Source organism: Eleutherodactylus coqui, chromosome 3 (assembly GCF_035609145.1).
Source record: "Eleutherodactylus coqui strain aEleCoq1 chromosome 3, aEleCoq1.hap1, whole genome shotgun sequence".
Classification (NCBI taxonomy): Eukaryota; Metazoa; Chordata; class Amphibia; order Anura; family Eleutherodactylidae; genus Eleutherodactylus; species Eleutherodactylus coqui.
The window spans coordinates 141,876,551-141,899,957 of NC_089839.1; the positions used below are offsets into that span (position 1 = coordinate 141,876,551).

The 23,407-nt window shown below is 38.2% G+C and overlaps 1 protein-coding gene across 2 annotated transcripts; it reads right to left on the minus strand.

Annotated features, from left to right (window-relative positions):
* Nucleotides 1–5,680: 5,680 nt before the first annotated feature.
* Nucleotides 5,681–23,177, minus strand: GPRC5D (G protein-coupled receptor class C group 5 member D). Of its 2 annotated transcripts, XR_010791209.1 has the most exons (5): nt 23,039–23,177; nt 16,017–16,956; nt 9,101–9,159; nt 6,854–8,178; nt 5,681–6,693 (listed from the first exon to the last, which is right to left on the minus strand). XR_010791209.1 is itself a non-coding variant. In XM_066596201.1 (4 exons), the coding sequence occupies exons 2-4, from the start codon at nt 16,921–16,923 to the stop codon at nt 8,083–8,085; spliced, it is 1,062 nt and encodes a 353-aa protein (XP_066452298.1). In that variant the 5' UTR covers nt 16,924–16,956; nt 23,039–23,177; the 3' UTR covers nt 5,681–8,082. The 2 variants fall into 2 exon arrangements, 1 of the variants encoding a protein (XP_066452298.1); XM_066596201.1 differs by having other exon boundaries at nt 5,681–8,178.
* Between the last annotated feature and the right edge of the window lie 230 nt (nt 23,178–23,407).

Genomic DNA, 23,407 nt, shown 5'->3' on the forward strand with positions numbered 1-23,407 from the left:
GTAGTTCTCTCCAGATGTCGCAGAGACCATGGCTTTGGAGGAATTATGAAAATGTAGCGACTGAAGAGCCATCAAAAGACGAAGTTGGATTAGCTGTTGATTTATCCATGTTTAGAGTTATAATGAGATAGAGTCTCCTGCAAGAAGAAATATATCCTTCTTATGAGCAAGGATAATTTTAAGATGGTGTAAAAAGAACTGTTGTTGCTGGGGGCATAGTACATAATAATTATAATAAGATCTATGTCGAACAGGAATTCCTGTGCAGCGTCCAGGCAGAGGCCGGCCATTGCGGTCGAGACCACAGATTCTCAAAGATGGTTGTCACGGGTGGGTCTATGATCTCTCCCCAACAATAGTGCAGCGTGGCCCACGCGCAATGCAAAAGAACAGGTAGTTGTATACAATAGTACTTCATTCTAACGGTGTTGTAGCGTGATGCCAGTACCTCTGTTCAAGCATAACGGATACTTGATGTCAAATAAAAGAGTCCACAAACAAAGTGATAGGTTTCAAACTGGAGGTACACGGTTTCCTTTACTCACAGAATCCAGCTTTTCCAAGTATAAATAAGACAACTGTCTCAGAAACAACACTTTTGGCAGGCTTCCTCCTTCTTCCACCCTGGTACTCACACACATGTTCCCCTAGAAGCTACTTTCCTACCCATAATCTGTAACCCCCAACCCCCCTTTTCCTCCCTGTCTGACATGAGGGATAAAAACACACTACTCCCATTTCTTTTTAGACGCTGCTAAAATCTTAATCCCTAGTCACAGGAAGCACACAACTTCCCCCTCAGGATTCAAGAATGGCTCAACATGGTCTGTACATTATGCAGCTTCGAAAAAATCATATTGGGATGGAAAAGTAGAGCAATACCTTAAAACATGGTCTGAATGGCTCTCCTACTGGAATAAATAGTTCTGATCACACACAAATGTTTACCTACTTCTCAGTACACCAAATACAATTTATTACATAACTTTAATTTTGGATCACACAGCAGATACCCAAATTCCCCATTGTTCCCTCCCTACTTTTCCCTCTATTAAATTTTTCTTATTACCGTATATACTCGAGTATTAGCCAACCCATATATAAGCCGAGGCACCTAATTTTACCACAAAAAACTGGTAAATTAGTTGCCTTGAGTATAAGTCTAGGGTGGGAAATGCATTGTCCGTTCACTATTGCTTTCAATGGGGCCGTGGCTACTGCCGGCGGCCCCATTGAAAGCAATGGTCTGCTGGCAAACCCTGCAGTGATTTTCAGGGAAGGGCTTTAAGCCCTTCACTGAAAAATCATCACTACCATGTGTAAAAAATAAAAATATATATATACTCGCCTCTCTGCAGCTGCCGGGGCTCAGGCGCGTCTAGCCCCTTGGGTCCGTCACTGTAATGAAGTTCTTTCAGTAGGCAGAGATTTAAAATCCCCGCCTGCTGAAAGGGCTGCATCTGATTGGCTGAGCGCTCAGCCAATCACAGGCAGTTCACTGTTAGAGACAACTAATAGAGTCAATCTTTATTAAACAAACGTTAAAATAGGGGCTAACATGGACAAAGTCACATAAACTCCTAGGATCCTCAAGTTCAGTTTCCTAGGCGGAGAAGGTTCAAAAATCTTTCCTTTGGAGCAACGTAGCTAGAAAGGTTCCTGATGAACTGTTGTTACTAACAGAGAAACGCGTCGAACTTGTACTGCTGTTGGTTTTGAATCAAAAAATTGTGTTATCGCTCCGCTAAACTTGAATCTTGCAAATAGCTTTTCACTTTTATGTCCACCCTGGTTGGATGGTTCATGCAATTTCATGCACTGTCATACTAAGGGTAGGTGTGACATTAACTCTATCGTTTCATCGCTATAATAGAAGTCAATTAGACCCCTGGTTATCCTATGCTTCAGGTCTCCATTCCTCTCAAAACTTTAAAAAATGTTGATTTGATTACCCTGACGGAGCGAGCACATTGCTATGCCACTTGGGCTAACGAATCAATTTTTGAACAGGGTGAGCTCAAATACATTTGTAATCCTCATAAGTTTACTTACATCGGCCTGTCTTAGTTATTGGGGATCCTATGTATGAGTTTATATGAGTTTGTCCATATTAGACCCTATTTTAATGTTTGTTTAATAAATATTGAATCTTTTAGTTGTCTATAACTGTGAAAGGCTTAGTGTTTGAAATATAGATAAATACTGCCGCAGTGAAAAACCAATCACAGGCAGTGCTCAGCTATTCATTGAATGACAGCTGAGCGCTGCCCGTGATTGGTCACAGCGCTCAGCCAATCACAGGCAGTGCCCAGCCATTCATTAAATTCATTGAATGTCCGAGCACTGGCTGTGATTGGCTGAGTGCTGTGAGCAATCACAGGCAGTGCTCAGACACATGCCCATCCAGTAAAGCCTATTACGCCCCAATGTTGATCCAGAGGTAGACAAAAAAAAACAAATGAAGTAGAAACCAATTTTTCAAATTTAAGGGAGAAAAAAGTCCTTCCCGACTCAGGTGTAGCAATCAGAATAATCCCCTGATCAATGACCCTTTTGAGTAATTAGAGATATAACATGTAGCTTTGTATCACCCAAAAAAGGCATCCAGGCACTTCTTGAACTCTTTTATCAAATTTGCCATCACAACATCCTCAGGCAGAGAATTCCATAGTCTCACTGCTCTTACAGTAAAGAACCCCCTTCTGTGTTGTGTAGAAACCATCTTTCCTCTAGAGGTCTAGAGTGCCCCCTTGTTACAGCCACAGTCTTGGGTATAATAGATGATGGGAGAGATCTCTGTTTTAACCCCTGATATATCTATACATAATTATTACAGTGCCCTCTTGTTACAGCCCTGGGTATAATAGATGATGGGAGAGATCTCTGTACTGACCCCTGATATTTTTTCACATAGTTATTAGAGCGCCCCTTGTTACAGTTCGGTGTATAATAGATGATGAGAGAGATCTCTGTGCTGTCCCCTAATATATCTATACACTATTATTAGGTCGCCACTCAGACATCATTTTTTCTGATCTAAATAATCCAAATTTTAATAACCTGTCTCGTATTGTAGTCCGCCCATTCCATTTATTACTTTAGTTGCCCGCCTTTGTACCCGCTCAAGCTCTGATATGTCCTTCTTAAGTACTGATACTCAAAACTGTCCACAACCCATGTGTGGTCTAACCAGTGACTTGTAACTATATGACTTATTTTATTTAAATGTGAACCTTCTATTTACTGCAACTTTGATTTACTGGAGGTTTGTCATACATGAAAATATGTATGAATCATGTAAAAAAAAAAAACGACTTATTTCGAGCTACAATTATAAAAGAAGCCACTGAAAATCTATTACTGAAACAAATAGATGAAGCAGCAAATCACAATGAGGTAATTATTATGGAAACTTTTACTATCCGGATATAAACTGGGAAGCTGAAACCTGCAGATCTCATAAAGGTAACAAGTTTCTGTCACTAACTAAAGATAATTACCTTACTCAACTTGTACAGGGCACAACTAGAAGGCTGGCCATAGAATATTGTGGACAGTTTTTGTGACTGGTACTCAAGAAGAACATATCAGAGCTTAAGTGAGTTCAAAGGCGGCAACTAAAGTAATAATTGGAATGGCTGGACTGCAATACCCAAAGAGGTTATCAAAATTGGTTTTTTTTTGTTTGATAAAAAAAAAAAGATAGCTGAGGGGTGACCTAATAACTATATATAAATATATCAGGGGACAGAGATCTCTCCCATCATCTATTTATACCCAGGACTGTGACTGTAACAAGGGGGCCGCTCTAATAACTATGTATAGATATATCAGGGGACAATACAGAGATTTCATCTATCATCTATTATTCCCAGGACTGTAGCAAGGGGGCGCCCTAATAACTGTGTGTGTGTGTGTGTATATATATATATATATCAGGGGTCAGTACAGAGATCTCTTCTATCATCTATTATACCCAGGACTGTAACAAGGGGGCGCTCTAATAACTACATATATATATATATATCAGGGATCTCTCCCATCATTTATTTATACCCAGGACTGCTACAAGGGGCGCTCTAATAACTATATATATATATCAGGGGTCTGTACAGAGATCTCTTCTATCATCTGTTATACCCAGGACTGGAGCAAGGGGGTGCCCAAATAACTATGTAAAGATATATCAGGGTTCAGTAAAGAGATCTCTCCCATCAGCCATTCATACACAGGACTGTAACAAGGGGGCGCTCTAATAACTATGTATAAATATATCAGGGGACAGTACAGAGATCTCTCCCATCATCTATTATACCCAGGCTTCTACCTCATTGGGTTCTTTTCTTGTATTCTTCTGGATCAACATTGGGGGAAAAATAGGCTGAATTAGATGAACATATGTCCTTTTTAACCTAAGATACTATGTCACTATATTACTAAAATGCCACCCAACAGCAATATTGGATGATATTTAGCAACTTTTTTCAAATGAGAAATGTTATTTAGACAGATATACGTAAAAATGTCATCTTACTGTATGATAGAAATAAGTAACTCCTCTCTTTTCAGTTCTTTTCCTATTGATACAAGTACTTCAAGAAAGAACTAACAGTCAGAGCCTTTGTGGGTACAACCTGTGAAAGTCATGCAGAGGTCCTATCACAAGATCATCCTGTCACATTATATCTTATTTTAGGGCTAATTCACACCGCAGTAATTCGGGCTGTGTGCTGTGTATTATACAGATAACATACAGTGCAATAATACGTAAAAGGCTTTTTAGATTTTGTTCTGTGTAGCAAATCACTACATGCCCTATTATTATGTGTTCACAGGTAAGAGTAGGGCACGCGGTGTATGGGGGGTCCATGAACACTGTGCAGCACTCAGATGGTGGGTATGTGCTGTGCAATGTTTTTTGCGCCTGTTTTTATGGGCTAGACTTGCATTTCAGCCTAGTGAATATGGCCTTAGTTTCTGGAAAAACATTTTGGATTACTGTCACCTGTAAACTGAGTTAATTATGTTGCTAATTCCTTAAAAGAGGTGGTTACATTTCCAGCTGTTTTGCATGCTGAGTCCTACTGAAGTAAATGGGACTCAGCATGCAATACCAACCCAGGCCACTGTACAATGTACGGAGCTGTCTGTTTCCTGAAGCAAAATACCTAAAAGTGGAACAACCCCTAAAGCAAATTTGGTACTAATGCAATTCCCTAATATAATCTTTGAAGTTTTCTAAAGAGGAGATAGTCTATGTCCTTAGATCATCTTACAAATATGTGTGCTTCCTACAATTTGGTATAAATATAAGAATATAGCAAAATTTGGAAATGGTACTGAACTATTCAAACTACAGTAAATTGGCACAATATAATCATCTGTTTGGCCTGGCACTAATTATAAGTCTGTAAGCAATAAGGCCAATCACTGACTTCTATTATTCCTTGCGGTAGAAATTTCTTTGGTCACAAATGTTGCACAACTACTGTATGCAATGCTAACCCAGCATGGGTCTGTCTTTGCACACCATTTCCAGTCTGATATTTCTAAGTGCCTTCTTCAAACTTGTAGAGTGTTTTGGGGACAGCAAATTATCTTGAACTCTGTTGGGGAAACGAAATCACACACTACAGCACAGTAAGCGTAGAATTATTTTGCAGTAATAAATGAAGCACACTTAAAATTCCATAGGCTCATTTATTATTGTTATATATTACATTCTATAAAGAAACAATATTCATATTTAAAAGAATAATAAATAAATACTGCTTGGTGTATTTACTAGAAAATATGTTTTGGTTAGTTAATTTTACATATTACTATGGTGCCAAAAAAACTTTATCTTTTCCACCTTTGGCACTATGTTTTATACTTGGTTCAATGGAGGCTGGCCTAAGTTTCTAAAGGGTGCAGTTTCTCATGAATTCCAATTTTTTTCCCCAATGGGTTTGTGAGTAGAGATTGAAAAAAAATTGTCATGACTAGATTAAAATTCTAATTTCCGCTTAAATATTATAGATATTGTTAGCGGTAATATCCAAATTCTCCCTATACTCAGTAAAGTACATGCAATTAAATGTTATCTTAAATTAGTTTTAGGTTGGCCATACATACAGATTATTATTTATTTTGGTGGGATCTGGTAGCTATCTAGTGTATATGAGTAATGGAAGACCATGCCTATTTTTGGATCTGATAGGTCTATCTGAATGATTCCTCTGTCAACAACTATTTATAACTGTATACATAGTGTAGACTCACATTTACATTATATAATTCGTTTTTCAACTAGTGAACACTAGATTTCACTGTGACACTGAAAATGTAAGTCATGTTTAAAATGAAGTTTGATACAGAGTTAAAGCACCACTCTTATCCATGGGCACTGCCTGGTACTGCAGCTCAGAATGCATCTCTCAAGGGCATCTCTAATTTGTCTAATCTGATACAACCGGTTTGCTATTGAGCAATTCTAAATATAAATTATTTATATAATTAGGATTAATAAAATTAGTATATTCAAATGTTAATTAAATAGTTAATAGAATTTGAATTGATTCAAACATAAGTCGGATGAATTCCACATACATTGATAAATGTGCCTCTATGACATTTTAATTGCATCTACTATTGTGGAGACCAGGATAAAGTTGTGTAAAGCCCTGAAACTTCATTAAAGTTAAAGAGTACCTGCACTTTCATTCTGCAGCACTCCTGCTCCGTTGGCTGTTTTAGGCTCCTCCTTTGTCTTTATGGGGGCGTCTTCAGCTGTCAGAGGAACCAAAAACAGCTGACAGAGCAGAAGTGCTGGAGACTGAAACTGCAGGTACTCTTTAAATTAGATGAGTACCTTCATGTTACTTCTTTCTGGATTTATGTAGAAAACTATAGAAGAAATCTATAGAATTCTAATAGAATTCCCTCATTCTAGATCTTGAAAATGGTAGGATCAAAAATGTTCTAAATGAGCAGAGATTCTCATATGTATTCTGGTATATAACAGTAGATTACATTCAATGTTAAGTTTAAGTGAGTTAACAACATTGCACAGCTAATATGTTATTGAAACAAATTTGCAAACGCTTGGCTTTACTGTTTTTGTGACACTTTTGAGTTAGTTTATAACTTTTTCTCTGTTTGTATATATAGCTGCCTTACAAATTCTACTGGTGGTCATTGGAAACAGCTGTTTATTCTTAGTCCACTATCAGACATGGCCTAGATATGGTGATGCACATAAAACAGCTTGTTCCCTTGCTCTCTCCATAAATTCATCCTGAGAGCTGTAGAAGTCCATACAGAGGGACCACCTCTCCCCAGCGGCAGCTATAGGAAGACAGACATTTTTTATTTATGTGAAGGTAACCAAGGGATTTTAGGCTCTGTAACAAAAAATGAAACCACAATCCCTATAAAGATATATTATGAAATAAATGTATATACTAATTATTGTCTTTGAGGACAACAGAATTAAAGAGCCATTGCATCTGCTTTCATCTACTAGACAGATTGGTGTCATATATTATAATGTACAGAGATATTGGCATAGATTAATGTGTCACATATATAAATAATACTATTTATATAGCCCCAACATACCCAGAGTAACAAAGTCCTGAAAACTGCAAACTTTCTCAACACTCTGTGTGGTGTAGTAGAGGCATATTTATCAATGTCTGCAGACAAAATTTTACCTTACAAACGTTTGCAGAATTTGTGCATTTCTAGCACAGTTGCTAGAGACATTTAACATAAGCTGTAAGACATTTTAATAAATATGTTGCAAACATCATGCAAATTAATGCTGATGTACATAGTAGTAATAAATCTGCCGTACTATATTCTTTTGCAACTCCATATAGAAATAATAATAATAGAATAATGGCAATTTACAGATCTAACTGTGTTGTCTTTGCCTGCTGCCTTTATTACACATTTAATATAAGATCAGAATACTGAATAAATGGTACAGTGCTCTTCTGTATTCTCCTGGCGCTTATTTTGTGCTGATGATTTCATATCCTGATGGAAAATGACAGCCTCTGGAGTAGTCGGGGACGAGTCCAATTTAATATAGGTTTACATTTCGCTCAAGTCATGGGTTCGATAATGCAGATATGAGTCTGGTCGTGGTTGAGGGCGAGGTATAGAGAAATCCTTTGGAGCATCCATTTCCTGTAAATGGAAAATGGGGAATATTTCATATAAGGTTTTCACATTTCCTTTACAGTCAAGTAATAAGTAGTATCTAATTTTTACAAAGTTGAAAACTTTGGTCTCTAAGATATATGTTCCTGACTGATATAAAAGAGAATTGAATGATCCTACCTTTACTATGCATATAATGCAGTAATCTATATATTGTGTTCACTTTACTTCACAATAACTTTACAGCATTTCTTAGCTGTTCTGTCCTCTGAGTTTTAGTTTACAGTAACATTTTGCATTTTAAGGACTTATTCAGACGACCGTATATCATCTGGGTTTTTCACGCCCGGCCGATATACGATGTCTCTCTCTGCGGGGGGGGGGGGGGGGGAGGCTGGAAGAGCCGTAAGTAGTGCACTGAGCTCCTGCCCCTTCTTCGCCTCTCGGCCCTATTTGTAATGGGAGGGGGCAGGATGGGGGAGGAGCGAAGTCACGGAACTTAGTTAGTCAATATTCTATAATCTACTAGAAGCCCCCTATTGGTAGCTATAACTATCAGGAATCTTGTCTGTTAAATCAACCCTTTAACCCTAGACAAACCAAGATGGCTTCACCACTTCTCTGACCACCAGATGCACACTGTGCAGTGGTAGTGCATCTGGTAGTCTAAGATGCTACACACTGCTCTGACTGACCAGTGATTGACAATGTGCATCAGGTAGTCAGAGAAGTGGTGTGGCCTTCTTGGTTTGTCTGGGACCAGAGAGTTGCTTTATCCCTGTGTCTACAGTATATTAGAGTTTTGGAGATGTGTATCATAGTTGGACCTATTTTTCATATTTGAAAATGATTTTTATATTTGAAACAATATTCAAGGGTGGGCATTTACTTTAGGGCTCAGTTGCCATGAAGGCAATGAACATTATCTTATCTTAGGTTCAATACTCACCCTCATTGCTAGTGTTGCATCAAATCGTGGAACAGAAGATGGTGAACTCCTTACAGAATCTTGGATTGTATAAAAGAAAATTAAAAAGTTAAAAAACACTAAACGTAAAGTCAGCAGCTAAAAAGTACATTTTCTATAGAAATAGCTGTTGCTATCATTCACACAGGGAAATAAATGTTTCTGGATATTTTTAAAGCTAGAAATAAGTGAATTAAAGCAGTAATCACAGCAATAGCCAATCCCAGGCACTAATTGAGATACTGTAGATCGGAGCATTAGGATTTGTACTCTAAATTTTATCAGATGCTGGAATTGAAGGTTCTCACACACAGAATACAGTTAACGAAAATGGATGATTTAAACCAAACTGATCATCTTTGGAATGAAATATAAGAACAAATGATCAAATCCAACACAGATTTTAATGGAATTCCCATCAGAAATCAGTGCGGTTACTGCTAATTTCTGATACAGATTTTCAGTTTAATATGATGTAGGTCTACACAGAGATTAACCCTAATCTGTGTGCAGATTTTCCAATGTTGATTGTACATTGAACCCACATCAAGGTTGAGTATGTTAATTGTATTTTTACCGTGGTGCAGCTTTGAAATCTGCACATGTAAAAATCAGTGCCATAAGAATTATACTGCAAAGTTCCATGGGTCAGTAAGAAGTCAAGAATGCTATGTTGTAATGTGCGTCCAAAAACGTAATGTCAATGGGGCCTAATGCGCATACATTATGCAGTCATGTGTACTTTGCGTACCGCCATATGGTGTCTCTGTAGGTATTGTATTCTGCTTTGTAAACTATGCTTCTAGTGAAGAATTGCTTTGCAATATGGAATTTGAAAGAGCATACAATGTTTTTGTCATGGATTCCATGAGAAAAAAAACACTTTAATACCGTATAAAATCTGCGGCCCATGCAGGTGCATAATCAGCCAAATGGAAGCTATGGCTACCATTTCATGAGTCCATACAAGTGATGGGCATGAGCCTATAACTGGTACTTTTCCTTTCCCATTCATCAAAAACATTGTGAATACTAACATAAAAGTTTTCCATCACTGCATACTATGCAGGTCAGGAAGGGCATAGTTTCTCCTTAGGGAGAGCACCTAGAAGGTGTGAAATCCATAAATGCTCCTCTGGAAAATATGCAAATGCGAAAATTTAACAGTACCTCTACAGCATCATCTATTGGAAGGCAGTATTCCTGCAAGTCAGTATCAGACTTTTATAAGCCATGTAACAATGACTGGTAATTGTGAGCCAAAGCCAGAATCTTCTCCAGAAGGAGAAATTAACCATGCGCAGACAGCTTTTTAGGGTGATTGCCCCATAACAGTGTACAGCGGGTTTCTGGCTTGGCCTGTAGATGTGGATCAGGAAGGGTATAATTTCTCCTTAAGGGGAGCACCTAGAAAACAACTGTCCGTGCATGATTATTTTCTCCTTCTGGAGAAGACTCTGGCCTTTGACTCACAATTCCCAGTAATTGTTACAAGGCTTGTTAAAAAAATCTGACATTGACTTGCAGAAATGCTGCCTTCCAATATGTGGTGCTGCAGAGATATTGTTCCATCTTCCCATTTGCAAATGCATCATGTTCCTCAGGATGCTTGTAACTGGTATACATTTACTACAGTAACTCAAATGGGTAATAAAAGAAAGAAGTATAGGATTCACTTTCTATTAAACAATAATATTTAGTAACTTAATGGAAAAAAAAACCTGTAAAGACTTAAATATGCTGCCTCAGTACGATTTCTTAAAATCTACCAAGATAAAATCTTTTGCTAGTCAGTTCCAAAAAAGCTAATCTGTTCCCAAAAGTATACTGTGACATGTATCGATACAATTAATGCACTTTTTAAATATAGCTTATGTTCACTTGGAAGGCGACAGTTATGAGCCCGTCTACACCTGCTCCCAGTTATTATAATGCTGGACATTATAAAAGGAAAAAAAACAGTGCTCAGAGGTATATCCTCGAATAGTACAATATGACATAGTACCCAGAAGGAAAGATGCAACTTACGTCTGAGAGGGAGTGGTGGAATAAAGTTGAGCAGTCAAGCCGTTTATTGCCTAGGTAATGCGAGTACATACATCAGGTCCAAAAAGCTGCAACACGTTTTAGAGGTGAACAGCGACATGCACCTCCTTTCTCCAGCATTGTCTATTCCATATTCTACTTGAGAATATAGGTGCTTATCACTGTTAGTTCACCTCCAAAACTCGTTGCAGCTTTTTGGACTTGATGTATGTTCTCACATTACCTTGGTATTACCTGATATGTCTTAGGAGTTAATTTGGAACAAGGTGGTAATGGGAAACTTTATTCCACCATTCCTCCTCAGGAACTATATCTTTCTTTCTGGATATTATGCCATATTGAATTAGTTGAGGATATACCTCTGAGCACAGGTTTCTTTTTCCTTCCTGTAAGGTCAATTCAAAGACCCAGGCTGTATTCCCCAACAGGTGTCTATTGCTTTACAGACATACGTTGCCAATAACAACTCTCCCCAGCATAGAGTACTGCTCAGCTTGCACACCAGTATTTATACATGACTCTTATTGGGAGAAAGGCCAACTACATACAATATAATCCTTCTTTCTTATTTCCTAATGGAGATGGGCTTTTATTGCATACAGCGTCTCTCTGCTACAAAATGCAGGTGAAGCTGTGCTAAGTGTGGCTGGTACCTGTACTCATATCACTTGAATTGACAAGTGCTGGCACTGGCTGCAATCTGTGTTTTGTGGGTGAGAAGCTATACACTACCAGCGCCCATACAGGATGATGCAAGATTAGTGAATTTAAGGACACTTTCCTTTTATTGCTTATCTAAATCTCAGCACATACGTAGATGCTTGCAGTATAATGCATACAGTTTGCATAGCAACCATCGTATGTGTATGAACCTTTCCATATTTCCTAACTTCATCCTAAAGCTAATCTTTCTACAGTAAAGAAAAAACACCGTAATTTGGATATAAGTGGATGCCTAAAAAACATCTTGTTGAAAAGCAGTAAGTTTAAAGACTACATTGTAAGTATGAATGGAAGGGGTGCTGTTACTCGGGCAGGTTTTATTCAGATTTTTTGATAGAGTTTTCGAATCCAAAACCAAGAGTGGAGTCAAAAACTCTGTAAAATGCCTCCATTGATTTCAATGAGGCTTCTCAGACGAACTTTTAAGCATGTTTCTAACGCCATGGTTTTCTAACGCTGTCTGCTGTATTTTAGTGCATTTTAGCGATTTTTAACGCACCTCAAGGATGCAATGATGGGGTGCGTTAAAAAATGCTATAAATGCCACGTCTAAAACGTGGTGTTTTACAGACGATCTGTGTGAGAGTGGCTTTAAGGTGCAACAGCTTTATTTAAAGTCCTAGTCCCTTCATGGCACAGATATTAGTCCTGGGCTGATGGTCAGATTTCTGAAACTTCTAGCAGCCTCTATCTAATCAACAATTTATTTCAGTCTTGTAATGTGTTTGCTTCAGAGCTCGTGCCAGTATCCATGGTGGAAGCTTCAGAGGAACATGCCTTGTTAACAATTATTCAACGTCATACACGGCTCAGTAGGTAGGTGCTGTATACTCTACAGCAATTTCCTGTTAATGTAGATTTTTTTTTTTACAGCAGCTTGTAAAGTATACAAAGGGATTGGTTGGTATTAACACTCCACCTATTTGCCAACATTATAATTAGAATTGTAACTCCATAAATTAGGAAATAGGCACCTAGTGCGCAAGAGAACTTTTTATTTATGCTACCACTCCCAGCTTACTGATGATTCCTTTCAGGGTGTGTCTTTAATATGTTTAACTATACGATATACACTATAAATAATTATACAATTTAATGCAAAAAACATGGATCTACTCATTATTTACTTATTTTGCTTACTTCTGTCTTATGATTGCAATTATAAGGAAAATTATGGGGCAGATTATTCTTCTTTTAATTGTGATTCTCATGAATAGAATTATAAGAATTCCAGAAAAAGCACTTGAGCGAGATAAAAATATGTGTATTCAATTCCTGTGTCCCAAATAGGTTGCAGTAGTCAGGCAGCTTTGGTTGTGTTCAATTGATGAGCTGCAAAGTGGGTAAAAGAATGTGCCTACCAGCCATAGATTTAAGCCATGTTCTAAAAGAAAATCCTTGATGTATGTATATGTGTGTGTATATATATATATATATATATATATATATATATATATATATATATATACACATATATATTAACCCTCTCACTTCTTCATCTCCAGTAATTTCTCTCCTGCATTTTACCACTTTGCTTTTATACTATACATGTGCTATACTTAAGGCCATGTACACACAACATCATTTCATGGTGGATTCTGTACAATTTTAGCATTTTAAAAAATGCTATGAAAATTCACATTATATTTCATATAGCGTGGATTTTTTGCCAATTTCCGTTTGATAGTTGGATGAAAAATCTGTTATTATTACAGAAAAGCTTTCTTCCTCTTTTCTTAAAAAAAATGTTCTCAGAAAGATTTTGTCCTTCACTCAGCCAATAATGACTAAGATATGTAGGTCTACTTACGCAAATGATTGGTCACTAGTGTCAACTTCTAATTAATGTGCATGCCACTTTTAGGTGCCTAACCCTGGCCTAATGGAACTTTACTCAAAGAAAGTTTAGTCACTCAATTCCCATGGTAGGTTTCTCCAAAACCAAACAATTGTACGGAATATATTTAGATTTCTTCAGTTGCATAAAACATTGCATATTTCGAAAGTGGGTGCAAGCCGCAGAGATCATATGCAAATATATATACTATGTTATAAATATAGGTCCTGTATGTAGGTCATTTAAATTATATAAATATATGACTATTTATAATATGTAGTTCAGAGATGGACACACCTCGGCACTACGCTTTTAATGGTGCACCTACCCTTTAAATATATGTTTTCAAAAACAAGGTGTCTTGTCAGGCATGTGTTCAAGTTAGATGTGAGTCACAAAAAACGTGACCTATTCAATAATGATGAGATCAAAACTTAGTCTACACCTCACCAAGTTTTAAGTATTTCCACACTCAACATTCTTTTGCTAATAACACAGGTATAAAAGTCAAGCTTGTTACTCACTAAAACACACACATAGGTATTTCTAGCTGGTGCCAACTACTCTGACCCTCCCTTACCAAATACACTCCCTTCCATCTTTTAGAGGGAAAAATCATGTTCAGTGATGCAAAATAGCAGTGAAATATACAAAGAAAAAACATTACTCCTCATCCAAACAGTGCACAGAACTTCATCTGAAATATTAAACCCCCATAAAGGGGGGAGGAAGTTAATTTTGGGGCTATTTTGCATATTGTCTTATTGCTCATTGTTACTTCACAGTGAAATGTTTTGACACTGAACTGTCCATTGATTAAATCCTGTAGTACCATGTTTTCTGTGTTTCAATATGCAGATACAGTTTTAAGTTTTCTTTAAGAAATATTTAAAATAGATGCATTAACATTGCAGAGTACTTAAAATTGAAATTCAACAAGAATAATCTAATATGTCATAATACATGTGAGGGGGTCATATTGGTGCTCAATAATGTCAGACCACTAGAGGTTTCCTTAAAAACAAAACTTCAAATCAGTCATAAGTCTTGTTCGTACATGTACTGCCCTCCAGCTTTGTTTTCCATTCGATGTTGTAGAGAAACTAATGCCAGAACTGTTCCTATAGTTTCTCTGGGACAGTTGAAGGCATCCAGTGCATCAGTCCTGATGTCAGATGCCTTCCTGCGCTGACCAGAAAAATGTATGCAGCATTTTTCTGTTTTGCTATGGACGCCAGATCAGTGCAAAAAATACACTAGAATGTCATGATTTACTCCAGCATGAGAACACTGCCTTCACACAGCTGATATATTGGGACCCAGCCATAGATGCTCCGATATATTGGGACCCAGCCATAGATGCTCTGATATATTGGGACCCAGCCATAGATGCTCTGATATATTGGGACCCAGCCATAGATGCTCTGATATATTGGGACCCAGCCATAGATGCTCTGATATTTTGGGACCCAGCCATAGATGCTCAGGCCCCTCTCTTAGAGTGTTGTGTGAGTTTTCTTCTCTTCTGCAAACCAGTGGTGTTCTGAGATTACAGGCCTCACAAATGTAATCTTATTACCTGTATGCATAACATATCATTTTGACTAGTGACATCCCCATAAAGTTAACACTTTTTTCTAGCAGAGAACAACTACACCCTTTTTAATGGATTGGCTCTGCAACTAACATGTTAACAATTATTCACATACAATCTTCCTGCTTTCACTTAACTGGCTCAGCACTTGTAATGAAACAATTAAATTGTTGAGAGTTCAGACAGTACGAATAGTTTGTTTCCTCATATTTGTTCAAGATGAACAAATAGTTGTCTAATTTCTAGTACAAATTAGAGACAGATTAGATTAAATATTGAAATTGCTGTTGGCTGCTATCATTGTACTGAAACATCAATGTCAAGTAATGTGAAAATATAAATAAGGCCAAATACACATCTGCATCAGAGACTCCGTTCAGATCCGGCACAATATCCTGTGCAAAATAGAGCAGCAAGCTGTGCTATTTTGTTCTGGAAAATGCCGGACGCCCTGCAAAAGCCAGACAGACTCCATTATAGTCAGTGGGGTCCACTCAGTAACATTTGAGTATGTCAAAGGATAGATCCCTTCAAGCAGGGAATCTGTTTTTCTTTCCTGTCTCCATAATGGAGCAGGAAAATGGAATTCAGAATGGAAGCACCAACGCAGATATGAATATGACCTTATAAGTATTACTTTACTGCTCCTTAACCATAGAATATATATATATATATAATAAATTATTATGAAAACCTACCTTGGCATATATCTTCTTGAGTGAATACTCGATTGTCTACTCCAACAGTTTGCCGAATAAGATGTGGTTGTGACTGGTTCATCTGTTTGACACAGTCTGGTTGGTGTCTTGTCATCAAACAAAGCTCTGGAACCATATACAGAATAAGGAAAACCCAACCATTGGCTACTAAAGCTATGGCTCTCACAGGGTCATCCCATTGAGGAAACTTTTGTTGAGCTATATTTCCTCTTAGTAGCATGACAATCCAAGTTACCCAAATGGCAATTGAGAAAAACATTGTTACATAAATATGGGCACTATGTCGTTTCCAGTATTTACAAGGTCCACACATAGCGATCATTGAAATCAGAAATGTGATAGCCATCAAAACCAAAACATATATAAGTATGAGCACAAAGTCAATGTTACGTTGTGTCAGATTTGCGCTACCCGGATCGCATTGGTCCATATTTCTTCCCAAATAGACTGCTACATAAAGAATGGCAATAATAATTTGAACCAATGATAGGGCAAGAACTGTGACTAGCATCACCCACCATGATACACCCACTCCACCCCGAACAAGTCTCACTAATTTACTTCCATGAGCTAAAAGGCAAGAAAAACAGATGGCAAATAGAACTCCAAATAGAAAGAAACGTGTTGGGCAAGTTGTTCTATTCAATCTGATGATGAAGGCAAATGTAAGACCAAAGATTCCAAGTGTGCCAACGAGGAAAGTGAATTGAATAGGAACCAAAGCCCGCTTGGCACTGTCACAAACACGTGGCACTATAATGAGAAGTGCTAGCATGAGAGCAATAGTAAACAGGATCCCAGCGGCAGCCAGTGTTTCCACCACAATGCCCCATGCATCCTGTGCACTGCACAAGAATATGTAGCTTTCACCAACATTGCAAGACATCTTATTTCAAGCTTGTTGCAGGTCTGTCAGATTCTGGTAGGAAAGATGTAAAAATATTATAATTAGTAAAAGTATGAACACATAACCATCTATGCTATTTTGAATTCAGAAATAATTGAATTGTCAAATTATTCAAATCATATTTATTAGACACATGCAGCTTGAATCCAGCATACAGTATAGTCACAGTTTAATTTCCTCATTTGCTCTTTGGTAGGACAAGAACAAGCACTACCTTTTAGCAAACTTTAAAGACTTATGGATCCATAAAACAAATGTGTGTTAGGGTAGATGGCATATCGTCACCAGAGACTGTATAGTGAGCACCTTATAGTCAATGGTCAACTATCTGGCCATCTAGAAAAAGCTGAGCAGAACCAAAAAGAGACAAAGTGGCAGAGTGCGTTACCCAGTGCCATGGCCACTTTGTTTTAGCAATCTGAAGGAATCAAAGTGGTAACAGCCTCTGGTGATCGGACATTAGTGCAATATCTGAGCCAAACTCTATCCTAAGACAAATCCTCTAACAATTTTAACAGAAAGCCTCAAAGTCATGCAATTGACAGGTAAAGATATCATATCATCGGCTATTGTGCTAAGCAGTGCTTTCACACAGTTCAACTATGGCCAGCAAGGCTATTCTTTGTGTAATAGTTTTGATGGAAATTACTATGAGACCTTATTCACACGACCATATGCGTATTCACGTTCGCCCATACGCATCGTAAAATCATGTAAATGAGTTATTGTCGTGATTGAATCCCCATCTTTAGCTGCATATTTTCTGCCATAAACACAGGCGGATGCAATGCAGAAATCCATCAATCGGCAGAAATCCTCGGAATGACTGCTAATGCTTAAATAGAGCTAGCTCTGTTCATTTCCCAGCGTTGGATGCAGCAAAATGCCCTCCCCCTCCCTTTATTTTAACTTCTATAGAAGCCTATAGAAGCTTCCTGTGTATTTCAGCAAAAGATAGGGCAAGGCCTATCTTTTGACACACCGTATAAAATCAGCCGATATGCTATTTTTGCCTGGCAATTTTTTTACGTGCCCCAAAATTGGTCATGTGAATGAATACATTGGAATACAATGTATCGGATGGTCTCGATTTTTGGGCGATTTTTTTAATGCTGCTAAATAGCGGCGTATATACGGTCGCGTGAATGAGGCCAAATGCTACTTGATTATTTTATTTCTAAACCTGTTCCCATTGCTAAAATACAATTAAGCTTATTCTCACTCCCCTTTCATGGCTCCCACTAATCCTGCAACTACATCGTCCGTGTCCAGTCTATGTTTACATGTTGCGGTCAGCCATATGGGATATCACAGGCTACTGCAGCCTGTACAGATTACATCCATCACAGGGGAGGCCTGGATCTGCCGGCATGGGAGATTCAGGCACCCGGGAGAGGTGGGTTTTTATTGTATTTAGCAAGTAGACCTTTTAAAAATTATTTTGGACAGACCCTTTACGGTCAGGACTCTGACTTGGTCATTCAAATCCTTGAAGTCTTCTTCCTTCTTTGACCATTTTTTAATTGATTTCGCACCAAGGGCTCTGTGTAGAAGCTGCAGAGTAAGCTGATGAGCGGAATGTCACATTCTGCCATGCTTCACAATTGGGATGAGGTTTTGGTGTCAGTGTGCAGTGTTTTTTTCCTCCAAGCATAGACATGCGCAATTGTGCTAAAAAGTTCCACTTTTGTCTAAATTGTCCATAGAACATTTCCCCAGAAGCATTGTGAAACATCCAGGTCGTCTCAGGAAAACTCAAGACAGACCACAAAGTTTTTTTTGGACAGCTGCTCCTTTTGTGATGTTCTTCCAAGAATACCATTCTTGTTCCCTGTTTTTCTAAGGCTACATTCACACGCTATTCAGGTCCCCATCCAGCCTTCCTATCCAAGGGTTGCATTTTCTCCATTTGTAGAAAATTAGTGTTTGCATGGACTGATGTATACCCAGGTCTTTAGCAAGGCTTTTCTAGCCTTCTCCAGCTACCTGCATCTGTATAAAACATGTTCTTAGGCCTTCTTGCAGGCTTCATAACGAGTAAAGCAGCTGTAAAGCCCGTACGGCAAGATGGCAGCTCCATAGTCATGCACAGACAGGTTGGCAGCCCCATAGTCATGCACAGACAGGTTGGCAGCCCCATAGTCATACACAGACAAGTTGGCAGCCCCATAGTCATGTACAGACAGGTTGGTGGCCCCATTGTCATGCACAGACTGGTTGGCAGCCCCATAGTCATGTACAGACAGATTAGCAGCCCCCATACTCATGTACAGACAGGTTGGCTGCCCTGTTGACCTAATCTTTTATTAAATAGATTAAAAACCAGCATAAGATATGCATTTCATGGTGAACCCCTATATATCAGTCAAGGCCATTTTCCACTTCTTCTGGTGTTCCTAGCCCTGATTCTCTCTGCTCCTGGAATCACCAGGACTTTTGGTATCCATATGCCTTTGTTCCCAAGAATTATGTCCTACCTAGCTGACTGATGAAGGTGTTCACCCCGAAACGCATATTTTATGCTGGTTCTTAATCTATTTGTTATCAGAGAAGTTGATATTAAATTCTAGCAGCTCACTACCTTTATTGGAGAGTTACGTCTAGATACCAGTTTTTTTGGTCCTTGCATATTGAAACAAATGGGATGCTGAACAGGCTCTCTCAGCCAGCGCTCCTTTCAGAGTGACATCACTGCTGGGGGAGAAGCAACCCCCGCAGTGACAGGAAAACGGGACATGGAAGACTGGTGGGGTTCTCAGTGGTGCCAGCCCCATCAATCAGCAAGTTATCCCTATCCTGTGTAAAAGTACAGCATTTAAAACTGCGTATAAAAACCATAAAGCTGAGCTCACACTAGCATTTCTTCGGAGGATCCTGGTTTACAAAAAACAAAAATGTACAAAATGGAAGTGCAACGGAGATGAATGAAAAGCAGTCTTTCAGGTTTTTTGGGCAGATCCATCAAACAGATCCTTTAAAAAAATGGAAAGCATGTTTTCCATTCATTTCCATTTCACTTCCGTTTTTCAGTGTTTTAAAACGGATCCGTTTTGGTCTTGGCCATTACTATCTCCTGCCCTATGCTCATGCTCAGAAATAAAAGCTGATACAAAAACAGAAAGAAAAAATGGATGAAAATGGATTGCTTTCCATTATTTTCCATCTCCCACTGACTTCAATGTAAATAACGGATCCATTTTTGTCCAGTCTTTTTGAACTGGAAACAAAAGTACCGCCATCTACGCTTTTATTCCAGTGTAAAAAAAGGGAACGGAGACAGAAAATTGAGAAACGGATTGAAACTGAAGGTCTTCAGTTTCAGTGTATTTTTCTGGGCAGGAAAACTGTTTTGCTGCTCCCATTGCGGAACAGCTGGACGGAAAGCAAAAATGTTAGCGTGGAATGGCTGTAAATGAAGTTTTCACATGCATTACCATGATAACAATTTGCCATATAAGTACTTCTTTAAAGGTCAGCACCAAACATGGCAAAAATACATAACTTTAAATGTGTTCCTGAAAAGCTTTATACAGTTCTGTACAGGTATCTCTTTGCCTCAGTACATCTGATGCCCCAAGCTCCTGTATTAGATAGCACGCCATCCAAAAGCAAATAATTAATGTGTGTCAATAAACTGATCATCAAAACTAATTGTATTCCTATATGACACACATAGCACAAGAGCTTCCTGTTACAGAGGTTGCAAAAAGGCACAGGTCAATCAAGAGCCACATTTTTTTATTCTTTCTACATCATTATTTGCTAGATTAATTATAACCCTCTATACAATTAGTAATTAGATGAGCACCTAGTTCTTTTTAAATGCTGTCATTGTCTCTGCCAAAGGATAGGACATTCTATAATTTGACTACTCTAACTGTAAAGAATCCTTTTCTATAAAGATGCTTAAACCACCTTTCCTTCACGTGGTCCTTTAAAAATATATTGGAAAGAATAAATCATGTGCCAGTTAAAGGGACATTTCACATGGGACAGAATTAGCAGGACGCACTGCAGATGCAGCTTTTGTCAATTAGTGCAGATTTGGTTGTTTTTTTTAACTGCGGACCGGTTCTCCAGAACGTCTTGTAGAATTTCTACCAGTTTTTTCTGCAGACTTTAATTGTGTTATTACATCTCCTTTTGTTAGAAATCCTCAACAACAATTCCACAAGATGTCCTTAATTCCGCAGCAGAAAGCTTTTCCGCTGCGGAATTGAATCTTGCGGTTTTGAAGTAAAGACACGCAGATTTTAGCAAGTGCAGAATTCAAGCCCCATAGGGATGACATTGTGACACAAAAATGTCTACGTGAACTAATTCTGTCCCGTGTGAAAGGTCCTAAGGCTTCTCTTTTTTGAGTTGAACAAGCCCAATTTTTCTAGCCACTCTAAGGCTTCATGCACAAGGGCGAGCGTGATGTCGGCTGAGAAACTCAGCCTGATATTGCATTTGACAATAGGCCGTTTTCACAGTTACGCATTTTTTATTAAAAATTGCTTTTGTGAAATTACGATTTTCATGCGAATGAAAGGATTGCAAGTGCTTCCCATGGACTTTAATGCAAGTGCCATGCAATTTTTTCCAAGGTCCCATAGGAAACAACAGGCGATTCCTCTTGTAGGAACGCTCAAAATTAGAATACTCTCTTGTAAATAAATCCATTCAAAAGAATGGACCTCATGTTCCTGCAAGTTTTGCGCACATTGCATCACACAAAACTCGCACAAATTTCTCATTCATGTAAATAAACCTTAAAGGGTGCTTTCACAAACAGCAGTATTTCATTTTTTTGTGACAATTTTTCTTGTGTTTTTTGTGCCAAAGCCAGAAATGGATCCAGCAAGAAATAAAGGGGCTCATTCATATCAGCAGGAGAGATTCTGTTCAGAACATCCATCACTGAATGCCATTAAAGAACCTGAAGAAATAGTGCAGTGTGCTGAGGTATATCAACCTGTGCAAATCTGGAAGCCCAGCCAGAAACCAAAAAGATCCAATTATAGTCAATGGGTTCCATTTGGCACTGTTTGGTTCCATCATATGACGGCTCTGTTCGGCCACTGATTGCCATTTTCCTTTTCCCATAATGAAGCAGGAAAACAAAACCCAAGAGCACCAAAGTGAATGAGCTCCAAGTCCTAATTAGATTTGCTGTTCTTTTGAACCCACTCCTTGCTAGGGCTCAAAAAACACATCTACAAGTGTAGTGGCATTTTTACTCCACGTTCATATGAGCGCTTTTCTGCTTTATAAAAACTGGGCATTTTTCTGAAAGAAAGTGTGTGTAAAACCGCCCTAAAACATACAAAGATAACCAGTATGTGCCAATATTACAATTCAAGAATCATGGATGATTCTTTATATGAAATTTCTAACCATTTCAGTTTCCAGTAATGGATTAAATTGTCAATATTTGAGGTTTTCCTTCATAATATCCCAATCACTAAAAGAAAAATGAAATAAGTATTTCTGTGCGTCCCTTTTAAATTGTCTGGTAAATAACTTTTGTGGCAGTTTTTCATACAATTCTTTGAGTCAAAGCCAGAAATGGATGTAGCAGGAAAGAAAAAACACTCTTAAACTTTCTTCAGACATAGCCTTTTAAAGAGCACCAGAGAAATCGCGTGCGTTTTTTGGAAAGACGCCTGTATAATTTTATTTGCTTTTCCGTTGGGGTTTTTTAGTCAAGTGTATTTTTTCTTTGGGTTTGTTTTACTATAGAGCAGCGTATAGGAAAATGTCAGAAAAATCCAAGACCCAGAGCATGCTGCAATTTTTGAAAAAATGCCATGGAACCATGTAATACAGCAATAGTGAGAAAAAACCCCACAATGTTTGTAGGACATTTCATATTTTTTTCAACCCCACAACAAAAATCTTTACCTGGAAAAAAAGGCACTGGATCAAAATGTAAATGAGTGGGATATTTTTACAAAGCAGACTGTGTGGAAGCAGCCATACAACAGGTAAAACATTACAGAATAATACATGATATCAGAGTACATGACTTAGGGCATTTCTTGCGAGTTGCCAATCAGCTAATAGGTGCAGTGCTGCAGTGCTGATCTAATCCAACGATATTATCACGTACCTTGTTAGCGCTCCTCTCTTCTGCTGAACTAGTGTCTTCTGGCAATCTATAAACCTTCAGGTAGTTTCTGTCACAAAAGAGGGTGTGTTAGAAATTGGAAAGAAAAGCAAGGAAGAGAGACACACCTGGACCTGTCTGACGGCTCCACACAATATTGGGAAAGAAGTATGTAGAGGTTCAACAGCATCACTAAATAGACTGCCGACCGATATCATGTCACAACATGGACAATAAAAAAATAACAATGTGTTTTATTGATTATGAATGTATGTTACCTGGAAATTGCTATGGTCAAGATGTTTACGATGTCTTTAATAATTAACCCCTTAAGGACCAGGGTGTTTTGGTCATAAAGGACCAAACACTCTT